Source organism: Cervus elaphus, chromosome 12, assembly GCF_910594005.1.
Source record: "Cervus elaphus chromosome 12, mCerEla1.1, whole genome shotgun sequence".
Taxonomy (NCBI): Eukaryota; Metazoa; Chordata; class Mammalia; order Artiodactyla; family Cervidae; genus Cervus; species Cervus elaphus.
Window position 1 is genome coordinate 87,479,980 of NC_057826.1, and position 22,170 is coordinate 87,502,149.

The 22,170-nt window shown below is 43.2% G+C and overlaps 1 protein-coding gene across 6 annotated transcripts in view; it reads right to left on the bottom strand.

Moving 5' to 3' along the window:
* Positions 1–22,170, bottom strand: part of SLC24A1 (solute carrier family 24 member 1) — a 57,066-nt gene that overhangs the window by 20,377 nt on the left and 14,519 nt on the right. For 5 of the 6 annotated variants that reach the window (XM_043919880.1, XM_043919878.1, XM_043919882.1 and 2 more), the window contains one exon: positions 7,064–9,103. In XM_043919880.1, the coding sequence (XP_043775815.1) occupies positions 7,064–8,950 (1,887 nt within the window). In that variant the 5' untranslated portion in view covers positions 8,951–9,103. Of the gene's footprint in view, positions 1–7,063; positions 9,104–13,671; positions 13,764–22,170 lie in introns of all 6 variants that reach the window. The other variant, XM_043919879.1, reaches the window with a different exon arrangement.

Below are 22,170 nucleotides of genomic sequence, written 5' to 3' on the forward strand. Positions count from 1 at the left end.
AAGATGTCTTTCATACCAGCCAAGCCCCCAAGAGGCATTTTGATGAGGATGAGTGACAGGGTCCCTTGCAGCCGCTCATGGGAATGTTGGCGAACAGGGCAACCCCTCAGGGGGCTTGTCCTCCCCACCTCCAGTTCCTATCTCCCACCCACGCAGCAGTTAATCACTGACCTCTCCCTTTCTAGATCATCCAAGACACAGTTCCTAAACTGTACATGGTAGTCTGTGATATTTTTTTAGACATTCATTCAATAAAGATTTTCTAAATCCCTGGTCTGAGCCCTAACTTCACTGAATACAGTCTAGCACCCTGATCCACTCATTTGTCTAGGCTGGAAACCTGAAAGTCTACCCAAATTCCTCCCCTCACAGCTCATGTACAACTGTCAGACCTAGCTCCTGACAGTCCTCAAATGTGGCCTCATTTCTCTATTCTCCTGCCTACAATCCTGTAACAGTCTCCTGACTCCTGGTCTGTTCTTCTGGTTCACTGTTCACCCCTCAGCCAGAGTGAATTTCTGGGAGAAGGACATCAGGTCCCTTCCCTGCACCTTGGGGGCCCAGTGTCCTCAGCGGGGAGTCTCCTCAGCTAAGCATATTCTAGCTTTCTGCTTAGCTGCAGTCCAGTGCTTGCCCGACAACAACAGAATGTAAGCCACATGTGTAATTTTGATTTTTTCAGTGGTCACATTTTTAAACAGTAAAAGAAACAGGTGAAATGAATTTTAATAATGCACTTTAACTCAATATATCAAAATTATAGTTCAACATGTAATAAATTTTAAAATGTTAACAAGCAGTTTTACCTTTTATCTCATACGTGTGTGCTCATTTGCTCAGTCATGTCCGACTCTTTGAGACCCCATGGACTACAGCCCGCCAGGCTCCTCTGTCTCTGGGATTTCCCAGGCAAGAATACTGGAGTGGGTTGCCATTTCCTCCTCCAGGGGATCGTCCCAACCCAGAGACTGAACCCACATCTCCTGTACCGGCAGGCAGATTCTTTACCACTGAACCACCTGGGAAGCCCCTTTTTTTCAAACTAACCCTTTGAAACCCTTTCATACTTACAGCACATTGCAATTCAGACCAGCCTCACTTCAAGAACTCGGTCGCTAGAAGTACATTATTAAAATTAGTTTCACCTGCTTTTTTTTTAAACTGTTTAAAAACGTGCCTTGGCACGCGTAAAGGCCAGGGGAAGGAAAGAGGGTGAAGCTACACTGGCCTTTACACACGCCTAGGAGACTCCTATCCCTTCTTCCATCAGCCAACCCCTGCCTGTCCTTCAAGATTCAGCTAAGCATCACTTCCCCTACGAAGCCTTCCTTGACTTTCTGTTGAGATGTCCATTCTCAGCAGTGCTAAATCCCTCAGCACTTAACTATATCATTACACGTGATACGGTAAAGTTTAGTCTTACTTTTCTGTCTTCCCCACTAAAGGGGAATTTACCACAGAACTGATAAAACTTAAACTTCAGGGTCCATCTCTCCCCTACACAAACCCTTTCCAAGGCCTCATGTTTAATTTTGTAGCAATGGTTTTATATTCCTTTTCTTAAAGAGTGTCAGACCCCACAAAACCTGGATCAACTCCTGTTCCTCTGACAGGCTGAGCCGCTTGTGGGCTGGGACAGTGTCTTATTTCTGACTGTATCCCCAGTTCCTACACAGGTCTCTGACAAAGAGAGTCCATAAATATTTGCCAAATAAACAAACATTGGAGTTCTTTAGGGCTTAATCCTAAACTCTCTCTCTCCCCCTCCCCCTCTCTTTCAGAGCAGCATCAGCTGGTCCTTGATTTTAATAACCATACATTTGTTGGTAATTCACAAATTTCTACTTGCAGCCCTGACTTTGTTCATAAGCTTTAAGTCCACTTGTGCAACTGCCTCTCAGAGGCACCCACTTGGAGGTGACATAAACCCTCAAACTCATTCCAGGGTACGAATTTGTGTCTCCCCCGAACCTGTTCTTCCTATACTTGTCCTTTTCTCACTAGATGGCGCCACCATCCACCCTGCTGCTCAAGCCAAACTCCTTGACTTCCTCTCACTGGCCCTCCACATCCACGCTACCACCAAGTCCAGATGATTCCGTCTTCAACATACCTCTCAAAGATACACACACAAATATATGCTGGATAGCTACAATAACCTCCTAACTGGACTCCCTGCTTCCACCCTTGCACACCTACCATTCACTTTGTACACAGCAGTTAGGTAGTAACTTTAAATATGATTCCTCATTACATCATTTCCCACTGAACTTCAGACAAAACCCAAACTCCATATGTGAACCACAGGGCCCTGACGAAGCAACTGTCCCCTTACTCACTAAGTATCTGTTGTTGCTATTTAGTTGCTAAGTTGTGTCCCCATTCTTTGCAATCCAATGGACTGTAGCCTGCAGGCTCCTCCGTCCATGGGATTTCCCAGGCAAGAATCCTGACCTCTAATTCTTTCCTCTAATGCATCAAGGTCTGTCCCTGCTCTGAGTCTTTGCAAATACTTCCTTGTCTTCCCCTATGGAGCACGGGGAGGAAATCCAGAAGAAGCCTCATCCTCATGTCTACTTAGACTTCTCCCCCAAGAGGCCCCCCCTTGCTCTCCCTGGCTGAAGGGGGCCCACTGCCTTTGCTCTCCATCACGTGCACTGCTTACTGTCTTCACAGCACTTTTACTTGTTTATCATCCACATGCCCACTCCCCCACACTAAAACATTTTCTGTCAGTTTTATATCTCCAGTTTATTCAGGTGGCAGAGCATCTAGAAATCATGCTGTTTTTTTGGAGAACGCCATGATTACCTAATTTCATATTTAATCCCATCACATACACTAGGGAAAAAAAGATTACCCTGTTGTGTGAGTACATGAGATTTTACACACATCTATAGAAAAAAATAAGTCATTCTAAAATGTGTGATCAGATATTTGAGTTTTTCTGTTAATATTTGCCTGTTTCTTATGATTCATTTTCTCCTCTGCTAGCACCCAGCAGCAGATGAATGCTGAAGCTTAAGAAAATTTTATAGGGAAAAGAAGCCTTAACACTGAGGATTCGATTCTTGCCATATTTTCCTGATAACTAGGGGGAAGCTGACTATTATTTAAGAATTTAGGGAACTCTTGGTGGTCCAGTGGTTAGGACTCCATGCTCTCACTGCCAAGGGCCTGGGTTTGATCCCTGGATGGGGAACTAAGATCCCACAAGCCGCATGCTGCAGCCGGAAAAAAAAAAAATAATAGAGAAAAACAGAGGAGGGAACCCCTCAGACTAACTAGGATGAGTGCTTTGGGAGCACTGTGGATTATCTGCAGGCTAGCAAGGGCAGGCCCACAGAGGCAGGGAGGGCGCTGGTGGCTGCTTCTTGTTCACAGCAGACAGCTGGCTCTCTGGCAGCACAGGCACTGGAATAAATGTTAACCCTGACAAGAAAGGGAAGACTGGTTCCTAAAGAGGCACCAGGTTTGTCTGCTTGGGATTCCTGTCCGTTGGTTTAAAAAAAAAAAAAAAAATCCCTGCCAGGAAGAAAATAGCCTGTAGCACAATGAAGAAAGACTGACAGACTTCTTCCTGGGGTTTCACATTCTGAAGTATGCTCACGGGCAGAATGTGGATATGGGGTTTCCAAAGGAGGCTGGACCAGTCTCATTCCCCACCTTACGTATCGTTTCACCACTGATGCTCTGTGGTGAAGGGCTGTCTCGCCAACCAGAATCTCATGCAGACAGCCGGTTCTTTCTACCTAAGCCTGCATGCAGGATCTCAGTTCCCCAAGCAGGGTCTGAACCTGGGCCATGGTAGTGAGAGCCCAGAATCCTAACCACTAGGCCACCAGAGAACTCCCGTCTTGCAGGGTTTTACTGAAAAGTTGTTGAGGTGATGTACGTATGTCATAGCCCTCCACAAGTGTGGATTCCTTTCCCTACTCCCTTTTCTCTGTAATCTGGAGACCCTGACCTGTCAGAGGAACAGTTTGTTTCCCTGAGGAAAGAACCAAATACTTATAGAGCTTCTGCTAGGGATGAGGCATTGAGCTTAGCCCTTTGGGAGCTACAAAGATTATTTCCTCTATTTAACAGCAATGATGAGCCTAATCCCATGGCCACACCTCACCCCCGGCTGCCAAGAGAGGAAGGGAGAGGCCCAAGTGTCTTTCCTGTTCCTGGGAGCTGGCTCCCACTGCCCTCCACTTCTCTTTCCCCTGCTTAAAGTTCCTGAGCAGCGGTGGCTCAGACTCCTCCCAGCCCTCCTCCTCCTCGACTCCTGACCACTGTCTGCCCTTCCCTACTCCTTACTCCCTTCCCTCTGGGGCGCGGCTGACTTACTAAGCCTAGCTTCCCTGCCTTCTCCAAGTGATGCTCAAAGGGACCCCTTAGTCAGGGAAGAGGTGCCAACTGATAGGTCAGTGTGAGTGGGGCACAAGCATGCTTATTTTTGAGTTGAAGGTTCATAGTTAAAGTCACAGTGAGGTAATTTGCAGGGGTGAGTACACACCCTTGCATAAACCATAAAAATGAGTACCAGCACAGAAAAGGGGGTAGGGAAAAGAATCCACACGTGTGGGGGCCCTGTGACATATGTACATCATCTCAACAACTTTTCAGTAAAACCCTGCAAGAGAGGAGTTCTCTGGTGGCCTAGTGGTTAGGATTCTGGGCTCTCACTACCATGGCCCAGGTTCAGACCCTGCTTGGGGAACATGGCCAAAAAAGAAAAGAAAAACACAGACCAAAGATTGGATTTTCAGAGAATTGCTTGAAGAATTCAAACAGAATGGCTTGCCTCAGACTGTCAGTGAAGGACAGGTTAATTTATCTCCCTCTAACAAGACCATAGGTCTTGGGCAGCCAAACACAGACATAATGCTACAAGCAAAGGGAGTTACCCCTCTCTCTGGCTATAAGAAACCTGGGGTGAAACTGCAAATCCACATGTTTTCAAAAACCATTTCTAAACAGTTATAGCTTCTTAATTATTTGGACTAATTTTTAGAAGGCAGCTGTTCTTGCCAGACAGTCCTAACTACAGGTTTTCAATTTTAAATAAATACAAATTTACTTTCAAGGACAGCCAGTATTTCAACTTGGTTTTTTTTTTTTTTTTTTAATAATGCTGTTAATTAAAATTCATACTGGGTCCATTTTAATAAACAGATAAGAACAGCTGTAATTAGCACTGGTCTCACTGCTTGGCAAAGAGCTGCTACGAAAGACCTTGAACAGTCTTTAAGTAAGTTACAAATTCTCTTTTGAAATCACAATTATACTTTACTTGTTTGGCAAGCTTTGTCTAGTTCTGATAAAATGGAAAATCGAGAATCTGCAGCATTTAAAGGAAAACAGAATTACTATGAAGGACTGGGAGGAAAGTCAGAGGCATTTTGAGAACTGCTGGTCTAGCATACACCAAACCACAGATGCTTCCCAGAAAAGTAGCAGGATTCACAGCCACCTTCAGCAAAGCCTGCCCTGAGAGCTTCGTTAGGAGAGAGGCCCCTGTTTGTTTAAACGAGGTAACGCTCTCAGCCTCCTTTTCTTTTTGAAGCCTCTGGCTTCTTAGAGCAGTCATCTGGGAAGATAGCACTGAATGGGAAGTTAGGATACCAAGGGTTCCCATTCCAGTTTGGAAACCTTCTGGCTATCCAACCTTGGGCAGGATATTTCTCCTTTTTGAGCCACCACACAAATGTACTAATTGAAGGTCAGTTGATCAGACAGATAACCGCTGTGTTGGGCCTGCCAAAACTGAACTCACTTAGACACAGGACATTATCAATGAATGTTAGAGCTAAACAGAACCTTTTCATGATTAGTTGGACTCTGTCATTTCCCCCAGAGATGGGAAGGGGTCTGTCCAAGGTCACACAGTTAGAGGGGGCCTTGGATTAGAATCCACGTTTCTCAATTCAGCCCCATGCTTTGAACACCACACGTTATCTCAGAAGTCCTAAAGGAATTACATTTCATTTCCTTTGTACCACGTAGCTCTGAGATGTATTGCTGAGTTTGGTCTCCATCCTGCCCACTCATCAAAACTGTGCTGGATTAAGCAGCTAAGTCCTTCTACTCTTTGCACGCAAAATTCTGCTCACACTAGTGGCTTCTCTGAGATCTGAAACAGGCAGGCTATGAGCCAACCTTTGCCCAAACTCACCTTTAGGAGCATGAGAGAAATGAGGTCTGTGTTCCCTAGGGTACTCTCACTTTTGAGTCTCAAGGAACAAAAAACTTCGGGATGGATGTTAAGAGATCACTTCTCCAGTTAAATCTCACTGTCCAGATTATTGACTCAAGCAATGAATTTAGCAGGAAAGTCCCTCACAGAGGCAGAGAAATTCTTGGAATGGAACTGTGGAGTCAGAAGAAAGCCCCAGAGCTGGAGCTCTCAATATCTGATCTCCAGTCAGCACCAAAACAGAGCTCTACACCCAAGGCTGGCTTGTCAGTGGATGAGAGGAGCTCCCACCTCCAATATTTTAAAAACCAAACAAAACTCAAATAACCTCCTCCTTCTCAGACCCTAACCAAGCTACCAGCCCTGCACCCCGCCGCCCCGGTCTGGAATGTGGACAAACAGGATTAAATGAAAGTAAGGGTGCTAGATAAACCCTAAACACCATGCACATGGAAAAGATTATCATTTTTCCCTGCCTGATATCTCCTTGGACATTCTCCAAAGCGCAGTTCAAATGTCATTTCTGAAGACCCAATCCAACCAACCTGGGTTCATCCTAGCTCCACCAATTTTCTCTGTGACATTGAACAAGTGGTTTAACTTCATTAGGCCTGTTTCTTCCCCTGCCAATGGGGGATCATAATAATAACCATTTTATGGGATGATTAGGTGTTGACCCAAGGTCATTCTTGCAAAAGGCCCAGCATGGCACCTGGCAGAGAATAGGACTCTATAAATATTGAATGGACTGTGAGGGAACCAGAACACTCACTCATCTCTTGAGGTCTGATCCAGCATTTTTCATTCTTCAGTCCCTGCCTTCCCCCCTGCTCTTTTGCCCAAAAGGGGCTAAACAAACCTTAGCCAATCTGCTCTTACCTTGCTGAGGTCCCCTAGGGCCATGACCTTGGCCACTGGCCTCTTGTTGAGCTGCTCCTTCACCCAGAGCTCAAGCTCTTTGTTCCACTTCATAGTGAACACATAGAAGGCATAAGCCAGCAGCAGTAGCACGCTCTCCCACCATGCAACGAGGCTATCCAGGAAGAAGAGGATGAGCATCATTAGGTCAAAGATGTAGAAGGTGATGTCACGGAACAAGGGCCACCAGGTGAGGTTGAGGATCTCCCGGGAGAAGAGGGCACAAGTGCCAATGACAAAGAGGATGTTGAACACCGCAGAGCCCACTATGGTGCCAATGCCCACATTGCTGTGGGAGATGAAGACGCCGATGAGGGAGGTGAAGAGCTCGGGGGCAGAGCCTCCAGCAGCCATGAATGTAGCACCTGCCACATCCTCAGAGATCTGCAGCTTGTCTGTGATGACGCCCAGGGCAGGGACAAAGTACTCATCGCAAACGATGGCCAAGGCTACAAACACATACATCATGCCAAAGATGTGCAGGACCACCCAGCCCTGCCTCCGCTCCTCCACACTGAACAGGTCTCGGGGGTACTCTGCCTTGGGGTGCAGGTCCGGCCGCCCGGAAGGCAACACTGAGGGACCAGGAGTCTGTGGGATCACAGCTGTTGTTCGACTGGGGGAGGGGGCAGTGGGTGCAACTGGGGCTGGCTCCACCACCAGGCAGTGGCGGACCTGGATGGTTGGATTTGGCCTGACCCTGGGAGTTGCTGGGGTGCTGGGTGCTTTGGAAGGGTTCTTCAAAAGCCCCCTGAAGGTGGTTGAGGATATTCTGATGGTCGGTGCACTGGTTCTGGACAAGGGATTCCTGACGTTCCAAGCAGCAGTCGAAGCTCTGGCTTCTGCTGGGCTGCCACGTGTCACGGTGCTTACTGTCACCTGCCCCTCGGAGACGGCCGCAGTGCGCTCCAGGACCGTTCCCCGGGGTGTTGTCAGGGGGTTTTTTCCCACCAGCCCCTGGTGGTTGACTGAGCTGTTACTGTCCAGTCTTTTGGGGGTAGGCAGGACCTTCTTTTCTACCACATTTCTTGGAGAAGTCAAGGTGTCTGTTTCTAAGTCACTTAACAGGAAGGTTGGGGTGTTATCAGTTATTCCCTTGAGAGGACCTGGGGTGGTTTTCTCCACTAGTCTCTTGCGGGGGTTGGTCTCCAACATTTTCTTGGTTGCCATAATTTCACTGTCTTTCATTGTTGTTCTGGAGGAAATCCCATGGCTCCTTGGCATTGTCATGAGTGTGGACGGGGCATAACTGTTTACCATCCTACCAAGTGGGGATGGGGAGTATTTCTCCACCTTACCCCTGGATTGAGTTGGGCGGGAGCTCTTTACTTCTCCCCTGGGTGTCTCAGGGGTATAATTATTTACCATTGGTCTGCTTTGAGTGTAGTGATTCAGTACTCCTCTGGGTGTGGCTGAGGTGTCTTCCTTCACTTTTCCTGTGCCTGTTGGTGCTGGGCTGTAGTTATTCTTGGGTATTGTTGGAGTGATGCTGGCTGTTCTTCTAGGTGTACTGGGGGTGTTCTTCATTGCTATGCCAGGTGTTGTTCCATCTCTGCCTGCTGTGGCTTCGGGTGCCCATGCCTCAACCTCCAATTCAGAGCTAGGTTTTGAAGTCTCACTGCTCACCATCATCATCTCCTTGTTGGAAAGGTCCCGGCTGGCTACTTTTACAGGATGTTGGGAAGAGACTGCTGCCCACAGTGTGGGGAGGCCCTGCGGGCTCTTCAGGTACTGGTAGGTGGAACCTATGATCAACATTCCCAATAGGAAGAGGGGGCGACTCCAATGAAGCCGCTTTGGCCAGAGTGACCGCCTCTCCTGTGCCCCCATCCTGATCAATTTCCCCATGATGGCCAGTTATGCCTGGCTATAGAAAGCCTCTCATTCTGTCCACAGGAAGATGGGGGATGCTCTGGGATTCAGATTAGAAATCAGAGAAGTCCTCCATGAAGGACATGGAAGAAATCCTCCATGAAGTCCAGCCAGGGGGTAACCACAAACCTAGAAAGAAAAAAAAAAAGACAAGGTTATTTGCTCCTAAAAGGACAGCTGGGATCCACCAAACCCTCATCTGGAAGAGTGACTATTCACACAGGGGCCTTTGTTGTGAAGGTAATTGTTTCTGCTGGGAAAACAAACAAACAAACAAAAAAACCCCTATCCTTTGTTCCAGGAGACAATGCTTCCTCATGGGAAAAAGCATCTCAGGGTCCTCATTGCTGTGTAGGCATGCCAGCAGCCCAGGTTCCTGAGCTAGGTCTACCCAGCCCTCCTTGGGATCCTTGCAAAAGTTCTGCCCACACTCCTCGGGTCCAGCCAGAGTTGCTGAGAGCTCAGTCATCTGTAGCTGGTGCCCCAGGCCACAGATCTTAACTTATTAAAGGCAAAAAGGAAGTAAGGAGACATGATTTTAAGATTTAGGCAGAAAGAGGCAGTAATGGAAAGCAGTCCCAGAGATATCGAGGCTCTATGTATTTTTACTGGACTGACCGAAAATGATTCCACCATCATTCAGAGAGGACAAAGCCTAAAAGTCAATGTCAGAAAGCTTCCTAGAAGTTTTATGTGGTGTCATGGGAGGAATATGGGGAATAGAGTCAAGGGTTGGGTTCCCAGACCTGCTGCTTACTAGCTGGGTCACCCTGGACAGGCTGAACCTCAGCATCTGTAAAATGGGCATGCTAACATATACTTTGATTATGCAAAGATTATCTCTGAAAGGACATCTGGAAAAGAGAAACTAAGGACCCAGGATCAGAGGGAGACTTATTTTTCAGTAAATTCTATTGTTTAGTCTGTTTAACCTTTTTATCATGTGTGTATTATAACTTTTTAAATTTAATTTCATAGAAATAATAATAGCAATAACAATACCTATGTCACGGGAATGTTGGAACAGCAAAAACATATAAGGTCTATGAAAACCATTGTACAGAATCAATGCCCCATATGGGTTAATTTTATATAAGGACTCAGGAGGGAAGAATATTTAAGGCCCAGTCCAAGTAAATATTAAATCTCTAATCAACATCCACAGATTATTACAAAACAATAACTAGAAATTATCAGTTTTGCATATAAAGTAATATATTAGAAATTAAATGAACAACATAGAATCTTAGGTCAGTAAAGGCAGAATGAATTACATCATTTAACACAACTCCCCATTTGAGACATGAAGAAACTGAGGTTCAGAGAGATGTGACTTGCTCAACATCACACAGCTAGTGAGCAGCAGTGCAGATGAGCTTTCTAAGGAACCAGTCTTTCCGGACATACCACTCTAATTAGCAATGCAAATACAGCTGTTTTAAAATGCAAAAAGAGAATTATGGAATAAATGAATTTCCTTCTTTGTCCTTGATTCTTATAATTGTCTTTCCACCATCTCCCTGTCCACCCTATCCTTTGCCATATATTCAACACTCTGAATCTGCTAAAGAAACTTTGGAGAGTATCTCTTTCTGATGTTATGTAACAGAGCTGAGCTGGCACCCCAGCTGGTCCCTCCTACCTAATCGCATCATTTACCTTCAAACCTGGACATCTGGGTGTCTTCTCAGTTCTGGAAACTTGTCAGAATCAGGGTCTTAAAGAGTGGGTCTGAAGCTGTACAGCAGAAAACACCCCATTCTCCTGTCCCCTGACCCTGTGGAACCCTAATTCAAGGCAGGGTCAGGTGTGAAGGGCGTCTCAGGGGAAAGATATCCAATCCCAGCTAATACCCGCCTCTAAGAAGCTTATCAGGGCATTGTACAAGTTCTCAGTCCCACTGCCTCTACCAGAGCCTATGAGAGTAGACCTTCCACCAGAGACATAGGTGGATTCTCTGTGGGCCTCTGCATTCAAGTGGGAAATGGTGGGAACTTCTCAAACTTATTTCTAAGCTCTGAGAATGAGCAGGTATCAACGGTTCCCATGCTTAGGGGGAAGACAGATTTGAAAAGATTTAGAAGGCACTCTGGGAACCAAGAGAAAATGTCTGAGGCTTAAAAGATCTGATGACCTCAGTTAGCACCAGGCTCTGTTTGCTACTGTGTGATTCTAAATGTAATTTAAATGTAAATGCAGAGATAATAACACCTGTCCTACCTATCTGTAGGGTATGTGAGAATCAAAGTTAAAAATAAGGGAATATCCACTCAATTTCGCTGTGAATCTAAAACTGCTTTAAGAAATAAAATCTATTTTTAAAAGTCAGGGAATGTGGAGGAAATACTTTATAAACTTTAAAGCATTTCACACATAAAAATATTTTATCAGGTCTAAGGGAAATTCTTGGAGGAGAGGGCACTGACAGATCATCTCAGTGCCGGTTGGTACATATTGTCAACTGAAAAAAAATACGCAACCTAAAGGTGGAAAATTGGTACTTCCCTGGAGGCCCAGTGGTTAAGAATCTGCCTGCCAATGCACAGAACACAGGTTCGATCCCTGGCCCTGGATGATCCCACATGCCAAGGGGCAACTAAGCCTAAGTACCACAAACCACTGAGCCCACGTGCCTAGAGCTTGCGCTTCTCAACAAGAGAAGCCACCGCAGTGAAAAACCCATGGACCACAACCAGAGAGTAGACCCCGCCTGCCGCAACAAGAGAAAGCCTGCACACAGCAATGACCACCCCATACAGTCATAAATAAATAAATAAATAATGTTTAAGTGGAGAATTATGTTTATTTGGGGCATTACTGAGGACTTAACCCGGAATACAACCTCTGAGATAGCTCTGAGGGACTGTTGCAAAGAGCTATAGGAGGTGCCAGAGTTTTTGCCAAAAAAAAAAAACCCAAAAAACCATGTAGTCAAAATCAAAAGATTACTGCCAGTTAAAGAAAAACAGACATCTCAAGTTGAGTTTACCAGTTTTCTATGTATGGAATAGTGCAAGAATCTGGGCTTAATGAAATTACTCCTTTGATATGCACCTTACCTATGGTAGTGAGGGCAGCGGCAGAGGCCAATGGCTCGATGGCCATAACATCCTTTGTTTACTGATATGGCAAGTGTTATTCTTTGCCCATAGCACCTCCTCTAGGTCATAAATCTGACCAACATTTAGGAGGCATTTTATGACCAATTTTGTCCCATGGCACTAGGCCCATCAGTTCAGTTCAGTCGCTCAGTCATGTCTGACTCTTTGCAACCCCATGGACTGCATCATGCCAGGCTTCCCTGTCCATCACCAACTCCCGGAGCTTGCTGAAACTCATGTTCATCAAGTTGGTGATGCCATCCAACCATCTCATCCTCTGTCATCCCCTTCTCCTCCTGCTTTCAATCTTTCCCAGCATCAGGGTCTTTTCCAATGAGTCCGTTCTTTGCATCAGGTGGCCAAAGTACTGGAGCTTCAGCTTCAGCATCAGACCTTCCAGTGAATATTCAGGACTGATTTCCTTTAGGATTGACTGGTTTGATCTCCTTGCAGTCCAAGAGACTTTCCAGCATCTTCTCCAACACCACAGTTCAAAAGCACCAATTCTTTGGATCAGGCAAAGATTCTGTTGATAGGTTAATGTGCTAATTTTGGATCAGGCCCTATTGATAATCTAAAATTCTCTGGAATACCCTTGCAGCCCAGTGGTTACGACTTGGTGCTTTCACTGCCCAGGGCCTGGGTTCAATCCCTGATCAGGGAACTAAGATCCCACAAGCCACATGGCATGGCCAAAGTAAATAAATAAATAAATAATTGTTTTTAAACATTCTCTGGATCTTCTATCTTACTAGTTTATTATGATTCAGGAAATATTTTCCCTTGCTGCTTCTTCCCGTACCTCAAGTGGCATTATTACAATTATTCTATGCAGAGTTATATATACGATCAACTGCCTCAAGACATTTCACAGTAGTCCTAGTGTTAATTGCTCAGTCATGTCCAACTTTTTGCAACCCCACGGACTGTAGCCCGTCAGGCTCCTCTGTCCATGGGATTTCCCAGGCAAGAATACTGGAATGGATTACCATTTCCTTCTCCAGAGGATCTTCCCAACCCAGGGATCGAACCCAGATCTCTTGCATTGCAGGCAGATTTGTAGTCTAAGCTACAGGGAAGTCCTTTAGTCACCACTAATTTTTTTGGAGGCTTAGTTACACATTGGTTTATGTAAGAGACAACAATCTCAAAAAATAGATAGGATATAAAAATACAGCTAGGACGTTAATAAAACCATAATACAGCAGAGAGAAGCACAAGGAATAAATAATTTGAAAACAACAGGAGATAAAAAAATTAAAACAATGAGTGGTAGAACTACTTGTAATCTGGTTGTAAGAAGCCATTAAGTCCACGGAAAGCCAGCTAGAGAAGCCAAATTCTAGAGGGATAAGGTAAAACAAAAAAGATAATGTTTCATCTTTGTTTACAAAGGGATACTTTATCGAGTTGTTACAGGTCACGGTGTAAGAGGAAAGGTTCTCTGGAAAACAAAGATTTAAGAACCAGTATATTTCATGAAAAAGTTATAAAATTATAAATCATATTTATCTGTTGATTCAATCCCATGCAATTAATTCTTGTTCATCTGGATGAAGTCCCCAGGTTTTCCATTGGAGTTTTGTAGTTTCTTACCCAGTTCAGTAATATAATCCAAAAGTCATCAGAAATTTATATTTGTCAAAACGTCTTTTTTATGAATTTTCTTGGAAACCTTCATTTTATAGCTGCATCAGAGTAAAACAACAATTGAATGCAAATGACAAAAGATTTAAAATGGCATGTTTAAAGATAGGATTACAATACAATTAACAAGAAGCTTGGATATTTCTGCAACATACAACATGTTAAGATAATAACTAGAATATGACTGATACTACCAGGATATGTCAAACTTTTAGGAATTCCATATAAACTGAAATATCTATATTAATGACATCTAACCACACAATATAATCCAGGAACATTTATCTCCAATCACTTAACAATACTTCTCAAATAATTTAACACACCAAATAAGCCCAATTAGTTTAATATTCCTCTCTTTGGGATGTTTCAGAGGCCCTTTGAAGCATCCCAAAGTTAGCTGGAAGTCAAAGGAACTTTATTTAGAATTTGACTAGAGGAAGTTTGTCAAAAATATCAAAAGGTCTTAAAGCACTTGATCAAATAGGATCATAGGCCACTGTGAAACAATACTTACTTTCCATCCAAAGTGACAAAAAAAGATTTTTAAAACAAACACAGATTATTATGAAAGCAAAAAACCTCAAAATCTGTTGTCAAAAGTAGCTCAACATTCCAGGAAACCTTTGCTCTCTTAACAGAGAAGAAACCAAACACTAATCCTGCACTAGCCCACTCTCAATAGAAAAATTCCTTTACCTAATTAAATTAATCCAATCCCGGCCTAGCATGTACAAAACTTTTTTCTCAGGGCTTCCTTTCCAAAAACCTTCCACAACTTTTATATTATCTTTTATTTTTCTTTTCCATTTAGAAATAAGCAGCTTGAGCACAAAACCACTTTCCCCTTAACAAAATGCACTTCCATTCTCCAGACCTTTTGCTAAAAATACACATCCTATTTTCCTTGATGAAGGAAATACTGAAACATTTCCTTTATTATTTCTAGTAACTTTAATTACATCTTATAATTTTAACCCTTAAGAACCTTGATCTTTAGGGAAAACCAACAGCAAGTAGTTGTATACTTTTTGTCATACCAGCATTTCCTGGTTGGCAAGTTTAGGAATATTCTATCTAAACACAGATCTCCTCATGGCATAATTCTTTTTCTCAATGTAATGCAAGACATGTGTCTAATAAACCCCAAACATCTTTAGTTTTCCTCTCATAGGAAGACAAAAGTAGATAAACTTAGAGCAGTTTAATAATTAATATTCCAGTATTTTATCTTATTTAAATATTCAATGAATTCCCATTATTTAACATAATTTGGCAAAACTCTAAAATTTTAAGTTACTAAAAATATGAAGCAACTATTTTATAGATAGATATACCCAAAACATAATTATTCATAAAGAGTTCACCTTAAAACTCTTATTTCATGTATTGCACTTTTATTTAATAACTTGTGAAAATATCATAACAAGTTTTCTTTTTTTTTCTAGCTGACAACTCTGCAACAAAAATAACATGAATTTATGGACCTTTGGAGGCTTTCCTTGTGGCTCAGATGGCAAAGTCTGCCTGCAGTGTAGGAGACCCAGGCTCAATCCCTGGGTCAGGAAGATCCCCTGGAGGAGGGCATGGCAATCCACTCCAGTATTCTTGCCTGGAGAATCCCATGGGCAGAGGAGTCTGGCGGGCTACAGTCCATGGGGTCGCACAGAGTTGGACATGACTAAGTGACCAACACACACACACGTAGACCTTAAGTACACCTGTGTATGTATTAGTCGCTCAGTCATGTCTGACTGTGACCCCATGGACTGTAGCCCGCCAGGCTCCTCTGCCCATGGGATTCTCCAGGCAAGAATACTGAAGTGGGTTGCCATTCCCTTCACCAGGGGATCTTCTCAATCCAGGGACCGAACCCGGGTCTCCAGCATTGCAGGCAGATTCTTTACCATCTGAGCCATCAGGGGAGCATAGGTATAATAAAAATAAGACATGTCTGTATTGATTAAACCAACAAGCTTAAGATAGCTATAATACCAAACACTAATTTAACTGTGGAAAATTCTTAAAGTGATGGGAATACGAGACCACCTTACCCGCCTCCTGAGAAATCTGTATGCAGGTCAAGAAGCAACAGTCAGAACTGGACATGGAACAACAGACTGGTTCCAAATTGAGAAAGGAGTATGTCAAGGCTGTATATTGTCACCCTGCTTATTTAACCTATATGCAGAGTACATCATGTGAAATGCCAGGGTGGATGAAGCACAAGCTGGAATCAAGACTGCCAGGAGAAATATCAATAACCTCAGATATGCAGATGACACCACCCTTATTTTAGAAAGCAAAGAGGAACTGAAGATCCTCTTGATGAAAGTGAAAGAGGAGAGTGAAAAAGCTGGCTTAAAACTCAACATTCAAAAAACGAAGATCATAGCATCCAGTCCCATCACTTCATGGCAAACAGATGGGGAAACAATGGAAACAGTGAGAGACTATTTTTGGGGGCTCCAAAAACTGCAGATGGTGACTGCAGCTATGACTAACCTAGAGAGCATATTAAAAAGCAGAGACATTACTTTGCTGACAAAGGTCCATCTAGTCAAACCTATGGTTTTTACAGTAGTCAGTATGGATGTGAGAGTTGGACCATAAAGAAAGCTGAGCGCCAAAGAATTGGTGCTTTTGAACTGTGGTGTTGGTAGAAGACTCTTGAGAGTCCCTTGGACTGCAAGATCAAACAAGTCAATCCTAAGTGAAATCAGTCCTGAATATTCACTGGAAGGACTGATGCTGAAGCTGAAGCTCTAACACTTTAGCCACCTGATGCAAAGAACTGACTCATTGGAAAAGATCCTGAAGCTGGAAAAGACTGAAAGCAGGAGGAGAAGGAGACGACAGAAGATGATATGGTTGTATGGCATCACTGACTCAATGGACATGAATTTGAGCAAGCTCTGGGAGTTGGGGAAGGACAGGGAAGCCAGACATGCTGCAGTCCATGGGATCACAAAGAGTCAGATACCACTGAGCAACTGAACTGACTGAATTTAATATTGACTATTTCCTAAATTATGTGAACCTGAAATTTATTCTGGCCAGATTCCTTTTTATTTAGAAACACTTAATTTGTAAGTGCTTACTTTAAAGTCAATTAAATAGAACTCTTATAATTTTATTTTGATAATATTCTCCAGAGGTAGAGACATCTCTCATGTATAATGTACACACAGGCATGTAAACAGACAAAACTAGAAATCTCATAGCTTCACTTTTTCTTTTTTTTCTTTTTTTTGGCTGTGTCACAGGACTTGCAGGATCTTAGTTCCCAGACCTGGGATTGAACCCAGGCCCCCTGCAGAGGAAGCTCAGAGTCCTAACCATCTGACCTCCAGGAAATTCCCCTCATAACTTCACTTTAACAAATACAAATCAGGCACTACAATATAAACTTTCTAGTTTATAAATAACAGTTGGAATGAGTTAAATTTGCTCGCTTAAATGACTAAGGCTTTGCTATTTGTGGAACAGATTTTTAAGATTTGTATTTGTGCTCAACAAACTCTTACAGAGACTATAAATTAGATTTTGGGTAATGGAGCCTTTCCAGTGGTTTGAGTTTTAAAAAGTCTTTTTTTCCTTTTGGTTTCAGATCCTACCTGATTGACCTAATTAGGCTCAGCCTCAGTCTTTGAGGCTGTATTTACATTTGTGCTTTGCAGAGATCTGCAAGGGAAAGACAGTTGCCTCTAATTCCCCCAAAGAAGTGGTCTGCCACCTAAGTGATATTAAAATATTAATATGCCCAACTATATTCTCTTTAATTTGCTTTCTATGTATATGTATATACTTTATATCAACGAGACGATTTCCAACTAAACTGAAAATCAAAAGTGCTATGTTCTAGAACTTAGTTCAGTTTATCATGCCTTCAAAAGTTTGCACAAGGCATTTAACAAAGGGCCTCTATCTGAGCATACAGATTAAACCCAGAGCAAAAAAACAAACCTCTATTATTATTTTTACTAGCCCCTGAATATCAACTCCCAGCTTCCACTTTATATAGTGCAAACTCAGGTAACCCTATTGGTTTCCTTTAGCATATTTAGTTAATATTGTCTGACAAGCAGATTTATATGCCCTATCATATAATACCAGGCAGGGGAAGCATTCCCCAGTAAGATACAATATCTACCCCACAACATAATTAGGCAAAAGAGATAAAACCATCTTAGATAAAGCCTACTTAAATGCACCAATTTTTATAAGCTTTATTTCAAATCTATCAACTTTAGTTCCCATTAGGATCCCATCAATCAGCCTTGATCTTACAAGGAGTCCTAGGAACTTTCCTTTCTTTTTATCCCCTAATCATTTTATCTATTTTTGTATAAAAGGCTCTGCGGTCACCATGGAGGGACTGAGGGACCAGGCCCTTTGTCAATCTTTTAACTTTATTAATTGGCCTATTGCCCCAAGTAATTGTTGGCCAGATAGCTCAGCATAATCTTCCTCCAGACTTTTAAATAAATATATACTGAAAATCAAGAATCAATAAATATATATTTATAGTATATACATAATCAGTACATATATCTCCCAGTATTTAAACTGGGATGGGGCCTTCTAACATTGGGGACCAATATGAGGTTGCTCTGGCCCATCCAACCCTAGGTAGTATTATATCAAAACCTTCTGTTTTAATCCTATTAATATCCATTTTATTTACCCCATTTCTTAATAACCATCTAAAGATTTCTTCACCCTTTTGGGATGAGTCCATTTAAAATTTCCACCTTGTTAGGAAGAAGTCTAGACTTTCCCTTCAGTTTTTGCTTATTTCCCTAGTAATCAACCTAATTAGCATTAATTATCCTAATGTTTATTATTAGGACCTGTAAGACCCATTGAGGGGAAGCAAAGACCACAAATAAGGCTTCCCAATCTGGTTTATTTGTCTTAAATAAGGAAGTCATAGATTAACCATTATATATATGTATTTTTTCCACCTTATAATCTGTTTTCTTCATAGGTGCCAATAAAACAGCTGGTTATAATGAGAGTCCTCTAAAAATTTTGCCAATTGAGAAGCTTTTTCAATTGAGAAGATCCACTGTCTGGCTACTGACGAGTAGTGTCTTAACAGTGACTCAAACCAGTAAGACGCCAAGAGGCATCCCCATGACACAGTGCAAAAGATGTAGACTCCACAAAATCTAGAAAGTCTATTCCTGAAAACAGTCTAAGAAAGTAAAGGACCTGTACAGTCACTGTGCAGGTGGATGCAGTGAAGGTTGAGATGACAAAGGCCCCTTCTGGGCTCATGACAAATTTCCCCTTATGACAAATTTCCCTGAGAGTTGGCACAGTCAGACCAAAAAGACCAAAAAACAAACAAACAAACAAACTGCTCAGAATTTCAGTCTATCCAGCCAGCTGTCAAATGAACACCATATGTGTACCTTCCGGATGACAGAGACCAATCTCTCAACACACACACACCCCACTAAGAATATCAGGCAGCACATTCACATCTCAAAGACACAAAGAGAGAACTACAAATTCTCCCTAGAAGGGCTCTGTTTCTCTACGGTCAGAATTCTGGAAAAAAAAAAAAATTTATCAAGCTGGATTTCTTTAACTTAATTGCGTATACAATAAAGAGCCCCATATTGGCCATTTTCAGAGAGATTTCCTTTAATTCCCAATCATGTGAGTACTTGTTTGTATATTCATAAGTTTATATATACATAAACCTGGCTTGAGTATTATTGGAAGCTGGCTTTCTGACTCCCCTCATTTAGGAAACATGTTAGGCCACCTAGCAAGAACACTGAAGTGAGCTGCCATGCCCTCCTCCAGGGGATCTTCCTGACCCAGGGATCAAACCCATGTCGCTTATGTCTCCTGCGTTGACAGGTGGGTTCTTTACCACTAGCGCCACCTGGAAAGCCCATCTAGATAGCTCAGTGTCTCTCAACTAAGCAACTCCTAGTATCTTTCAACACGGTTCCCCCTGTATTTTTTCAAATGGGTAGCTAAGTTGTACCTGTTGCTCACTGCCAATTAAAGCTCAGGAGTATCAACCAATAATCGGGAGCTCCAAGAACCGAAAGAGACTCTCCCAAATTCATATGGACCCTCCAACGAGGCGAATGGGTCCAAGAGGCCTCTGTTGGTACCAAGGCTCTGGTTCCTTGTAAAGTTCAGGCAAAGGAGGGAAGTCTGGGTCCCTTTATGGTCGCCCAAAGTGTTGACTGGAAAAAAAAAAAAGCACAACCTAAAAGTTGAGAGTTATGTTTTATTTGGGGAATTACTAAGGACTGAAGCCCAGGATACCATCTCTCAGATAGTTCTGAGGGACTGTTCTGAAGAGGTAAGGGAGGAGTCAGGATGTATAGAAGTGTTTGTAAAAAAAACCCAGATAGTTGAACATCAAACGATTACTGCTAGTTAAAGGAAAACCAGACATCTCAAGGTAATGAGTTCAGTGCTTTTCTGGATATGGAAAGATGCAAGCGTTTGAGCTTAATCAAAGTATTCCTTGATATGCACCTTAACTATCTAGGGGCAGTAGCATGTTTATCTCCATTCTGAGTTCCCCTCGGGATGCACCACTGGGTGGGAGTTGGGGAGGGCAGCTGTGGTGGCTAACAGTTTGATGACCACAACATCCTTTGCTTATTGATACAGCAGGCAACGATCCCAAAAATACTTAAGCTGTGCATCCAGCTCATGGCTGGAGCTGGTTGAAGTGGGAGTGGAGCAAGGAAATGGGAGGCGGAGGGTGTTTTATGATCCTAACCACTCACCTGGAAACCATTTCAATCATTCCAGTAACTCTGCCTGATACTTACTGACTACTCCTCTCTCCCATCCCTCCCCCACCCCCCACCCCCACCCCAAGATACAAGGAGGATATGATGCTTTGATTACTTCTATCTGAAATAGCAGGTAATCCCTCACAGCCTCATCCCTGTCCTACTTCACCCTGAGTGAAGGTACCCAGCTCCCTCTGCTGAAACACACAGCTCACTTCCTGAGGAAGAGCTGTCTTCATCTCTGGGTGTCCAGGGGTCACTCTGGATGTTGGAAGCATGAGTAGAGAGGCTGACCTCTGCTAGTCACCACACTGTTGCCTCTTAGATGCTACAGGCAAAACCAGATCTAGTTACTTCCTTTTTCATACCAACTAATATAGTCACAGTTTGATTCAAAAAGATGGAAAAAAAGGAACCCAATTCATGAGGTGGAGGCTATGAGTGATTTTTTTTCTATAATAATGCCTCTATTTTTACAGTGTTATTTGTGCAATATAGAAAATTCAGGAGAGGACTTCACTGGCAGTCCAGTGGTTAAGACTCTGTGCTTCCACTGCAGGGGGCATGGGTTTGGTCCCTGGTCAGGCAACTAAGATCCAGGGGGCCACCACAAGCTGTGGCAAAAAAAAAAAAGGAAAGAAAGAAAATTAAGGAGAGAAACAAACACTCAGAAAATAATTATTCCTTTCTCTTACACACTGTTAACTGTTACCAAGGAGTTCTTTCTAGCGTCTACAGCCCAGCTGTTGGGGGTCAGCCTGGCTCCTCTGTCTTGTTCCGACAGGACTGTGGCACACTTGGAACATCAACAGGGTGTAGCAAAGTGTGCTGCTCAACCAAGAGCGGAAGCACTGTCTGTACTCGTGTGACTTGGGCAAGAATTTAACTTCTCAATGACTGTAAGCTTATCCTGTAAAAGGGGAGTGATGATGATATTACCTGCTTGGTAAACTTGTAAGAATTAAGTAATATTAACATAAACATTGGGCTTCCCAGGTGGCACTAGTGGTAAAGAACCCGCCGCCACTGCAGGGGAAGTAAGGGACGTGGGCTTGATCCCTGGATCGAGAAGATCCCCAGGGTGAGGGCACAGTATACTTGCCTGGAGAATCCCATGGACAGAGGAGCCTGGCAGGCTACAGGCCATAGCGTCACAGTCGGACACGACTGGAGCAACTTAGCACATGCACACGACATAAATATTAATATGCAAAACATACTAAAAGTGCCCGATACTATTGCTGTTATTCTGCTTTTGGAGATCATAGACTATGTTAGGGTACAGCAGATCTCCACACATTCCATTGTGACAATGCTTCAGTTCGGTCGCTTAGCCGTGTCTGACTCTCTGTGACCCCATGGACTGACTGCAGCACGCCAGGCTGCCCTGTCCATCACCAACTCCTGGAGCTTGCTCTAAGTCATGTCCATCAAGTCGGTGATGCCATCCGACCATCTCATTCTCTGTCGTCCCCTTCTCCTCCTGCCTTCAATCTTTCCCAGCATCAGGGTCTTTTTCAATGAGTCAGTTCTTCGCAATGCTTTACTGTGTATTTATTAGTGTAATAAACTGATTAATATTTGCATTAATCTCTTACTAGCAGTTGAGTTCCAAGAGGACAGGGACCTTGTCTGTCTTAATCACAGCTGAATCCCAGAGTCTAGACCA